Source organism: Meriones unguiculatus, chromosome 4 (assembly GCF_030254825.1).
Source record: "Meriones unguiculatus strain TT.TT164.6M chromosome 4, Bangor_MerUng_6.1, whole genome shotgun sequence".
Lineage (NCBI taxonomy): Eukaryota > Metazoa > Chordata > Mammalia > Rodentia > Muridae > Meriones > Meriones unguiculatus.
In genome coordinates this window covers 38955392-38959626 of record NC_083352.1, presented here as the reverse complement: position 1 = coordinate 38959626, position 4235 = coordinate 38955392, and the positions used below count along the sequence as shown (strand labels likewise).

Sequence of the window (4235 nt, the reverse complement as noted above, 5' to 3'; positions counted from 1 at the left end):
AGGTCTACTATTGTTTGATTCCATGTTGAAAAGGTTTCAAAAGAGGACAGGGAAACGCTGCCGTGAACCAGCAATGCTAAGGTGTGGCCCGGGCTGCGTTTGTGTCCTGTGGGCTGAATTTTGAGAAGAGAACGTTTGCAGGTCAAGCCGTGCTAACCCTCTCATTGTGGTGGCTTACCTGGCTTTCACGTTCCCAGCGTTCCTAACAAGTCGGAGAATTAAGCATGAATGTGAAAAATGTTTAATTGAAGGTTTGGGTTCAGCTCCTCCTGCTTTGTGTTTCGCTAATTACACCTGTAAGATTTTCATCAGCTAAAGAGTTCTCACATTTCAGTGCGTGTGTTAGGATAATACTGGGTGTTACCATCATGGGGGGGGGGCGGAAGAGGTTCAGAGAGAAGTATTTCTTAACCAAATAAATCAATCTTATCAGGGCTCCCTCTAGACTTTAAATCGGGCTGTTTTGAAAAGTCTCTCCGGCTGCACACGCTACAGAGAGCATGAGACAATGCTGAGCAGAATGTCAGGCCTCCCTTATCGCCGAGGCTTTGTGGGCTCACGTGCATAAGCCATGAGCAGTTGTGGATTGGGGGGATTTTAGCTTCTTTGCTGAAATATGCTTTCTAAACTGCAGAAGGGTTAAGCGGTCAGGCCTTTTGTGTCAAAATCGACATCTTTGCTCAACACTCCTCTAGATAGCCCCACATTTGTCATTTTTCAATCCGCAAGTTTTCATTCTGACAAATGAAATGACAGAATCTAGACAACAAGAAAAAAAAATCCCCTTAGAAACTTTTTCTTTTTCTTTTTTTAATTTGAAGCTTCTGAGGGAAGAGATGAGAGCAGAGACTAGCTACTACTTGACAGTAGAGGAGTCTCCAAGAGCATCCGGCCCCCCTAAACTTTTCGTATAGTTAAACAGGAAAATCTAGGCACAAAATGCAGAGTCGCTGTGGAAGTGGCCCTAGGGGGCTGGCTTAGCCTGTGGCTCTTCTAATAAAAGAGTGCAGGTTGTTATTTTCTTTAGGAGGTGGACAGTAATCATCCTTTCCAGCTGCAAACAGCAGCACAGTTTTCTCACCAAACGAATCCATCAAAGCACTAGACTGACTATCAATCAGACAGCACTCCCCACACCCAACCCCCAACCCCACGAACACACTGGTTTAAATAACCAGATCAATGACAGGTTGTTTTTTTTGTTTTGTTTGTTTTTTGTTTTCCACACATAGCTATGTAATGTTTTTCAAATTCCTTATAGGTGGGCTTCCATTCAGATTCCAAAGGCAAACCTCTAGTATAGAAAAAAAAAAAAAAAGCAATTATTGAACGAAAAAAAAAATGTGAGCAGCACAATTTAGTTACATAACAACATAACAGAGACCTTTTTTTTGCAATTGGCTAGTTAAGGACATGTCTCAGCCCTGCTGTCGGCTCTCACTCCAGGCTGTATGGTCCCGTTCTCCAGGTACGAGCCGTGGTCTGGCGGTCCTGTCGCTGCATACTGGCCCGAGGCTGGAGGAGCTGGCCTGGAGCAGGCAGCACAGTGAAGCAGGCACCCTCCTAGCACCAGGCAGAAGCCAGCAAACCAGCCGAGGAACAGGGCCTCCCCAAACTCCCACCTGGGCACGATCTCGGGCATGCTCTCATCCCAGAACTCCTGCACGGTCATGTGGGCCACCCAGCTCACAGGAACCAAGACCATCACGCCCGAGGTCCAGAGCAGGACCCCTCCCGCGATGAGCAGTCGCCTCTTCAGACCCTTCTGTGTCTCTCCAAGCCTCAAGCAGTCCAGACCACAGCCAGAGGCCAGCAGCCCCAGCAGCCCCAGCCCATTGGACAGGGACATCAAGATCCTGGAGGTCCGCAGCTCGGCTGGCAAGCCCAGGAAGGAGTCGAAGTCCTTGCATTGCCTCCCCACCTCCTCCTGGATGACGCAGGATTTCCAGAGCCCCATGGTCCAGTTTTCCATCTCGTTCAGCTCCAGGTTGAGGTTTTTCCAGTGTGGCAGATACGTTGCAATAATGGCTAGAACCCATCCCAGCAATGACAGCGAAAGCCCTACAGATTGCATGGCCGTTCTGAAGAGGAAAGCCATCTGGACAGGTGCTACAGCTCTGCCACTCTATAGGATCTGCTGTCCTTTGTGGTTGTCAGGAGTGTGACGATCTTGGTCCCATGCTGCCCAGAATATAAGCTTTGGTCATTAACTCTCCGGGCCACTCTGAAATACGTTTTTGTTCCTCTTGAATATAGTATTTCATGTAAAGGGTGAAGGACTCTGTTAAAAGCCATGAGTTAGGCTTTCTGATAAGGATTTGATCTGCTAGCTTCCAATTTGCCTGGTAAAATTATATCCCCAGTGTTTGACGAGTATAAGTCTAAAGATGAACAAAGAGGTCTCTATGACCCCTCACCCTAACGTACAACGGAAATCTTTGTGCTTCAATATGGATTAATTAGATTTTAAGTGGTGATAAAAGGCCAGCTCTTTCTACAACAGGACCTCATTGTAAGAGCTACATCTGAGATTTCAGGGATGCGAAACAAGGCCCTGTAAAGAAAGGTAGGCTGTTTCCCCTATAACCTTTATTCTCCTCAGACATCTTTAACCTACGTAAGAGCTTGGCCCATGTTCCTGAGTGTCACGGGGACTCCCTGGGGACTTGGCAGGAGGATTTCCTCAGATCCCTTTGAAAGTTAGAGACTGGTTCACTGTGCTAATTAAATTGAAAAGGACCCGGGTTGGTGCCCAGAGAAACTCAGTGAGGAAAGGGGCATTGTGGGAAACTCCAGCTCTCCTTCTGCTGTTTCGTCGATCCTCGTTAGAGACACTGGGTAAAGCCTGACATCTCTGGCAACTGTTTTTGTCCACACCATTTCAACCTGCAAAGGCAGAAGAGTCTCAGGCATGAAGGCGCCTGCCGGTTTCAAGACAAAAGTCTGGTATGAGAATAGTAGCCACGCCGGGCCTGACCTTTGAGGCTTCATCTTGTTGTTTTGGCTCAGGCCACACCTTGAGAACATACCTCAGGCGAGCATGACCCCCTCAAAGAACACTGGGCCTCCCAGGCCAGGACAAAAGGCCGCATGCTCCAGATTCCCGGTGCTGTTCCATCTCTGGCAAGGCCCAGCCCCTCTCAGAGCACCCACACCAAGAGGACATACAAGATCGTTCAGGGGAGCCCTGCCCTGGATGAGAGTACCTCAGTGAAGGAAAACCACCCTGCTTCATGGTGCACAAGACAGGGACAGTTCAGGACCAGAGGAGATCATTCATGATGCTGATACAGTCTAAAACCCAGTGTACCCACAGGGGGCCTAAGAGTAGTGTTAAGGGTGGTGGTCATGTTCTGCCTTCCGCTTATATTTTCAAGGTTGTCAGAATGAAGGGGTAACTCAATGGTAGAGTCCTTGACTAACGTGCAAAAGGCCCTGGGTTCCCTCTCCAGCACGTCAAAATAAGGTTTGCCAACACATGATTTTTTTTTCTTCTTTCCAGAGCCAAACATACACTAGGAAGCACATTACCATTAAGCAGCTGTCCCCACCACTACTATCTTTTTTTTTTTAAATCCCATAGGCTGGCTGGATGTCCTCAGTATACTGAAGCAAGACACTGAGTGTCATTGAGTGTATGTAGAGGCACATGGTCCAGAAAGGGCTGACACTGGATCAGGCGCCTGTTACCAAGAGATGGGATAAGATGGCACTCAAACTCTCTCTACAGAGGCAGTGTGGTATGATGAAGGTCCAGACAGGAAAAAAAAAAAAAAAAAACACTGATAATACATTGAAACTGTCTTCTTTAGGCTGGGCAGTGGAGGTGGACACCTTTAATCTCAGCACTCGGGTGGCAGAAGCAGGTGGATCTCTGAGTTCAAGGCCAGCCTGGTCTACAGAGCTAGTTCCAGAACAGCCAGAGCTACATAGAGAAACCCTGTCTCAGAGAGAGACAGAGACAGAAAAAGACAGAAAGAAAGAAAGAAAGAAAGAAAGAAAGAAAGAAAGAAAGAAGGAAGGAAGGAAGGAAGGAAGGAAGGAAAGAAAGAAAGAAAGAAAGAAAGAAAGAAAGAAAGAAAGAAAGAAAGAAAGAAAGAAAGAAAGAAAGAAAGAAAGAAAGAAAAAGAAACCAGAGGACTCCCACCACTCAGTATGGATGTAGGGGACACTCAGCCAGGGGTCAAATATCTCTACCCACTGGCTATTCTGTATGTGAGTATTTTGTGTGTGTG

At 47.2% G+C, this 4235-nt stretch overlaps 1 protein-coding gene across 1 annotated transcript; it reads right to left on the bottom strand.

Annotated features, from left to right (window-relative positions):
- Positions 1–1405: 1405 nt before the first annotated feature.
- Cldn24 (claudin 24) lies at positions 1406–2098 on the bottom strand. The gene has a single exon (XM_021642453.2). The coding sequence runs from the start codon at positions 2096–2098 to the stop codon at positions 1406–1408; it is 693 nt and encodes a 230-aa protein (XP_021498128.2).
- Positions 2099–4235: the final 2137 nt, after the last annotated feature.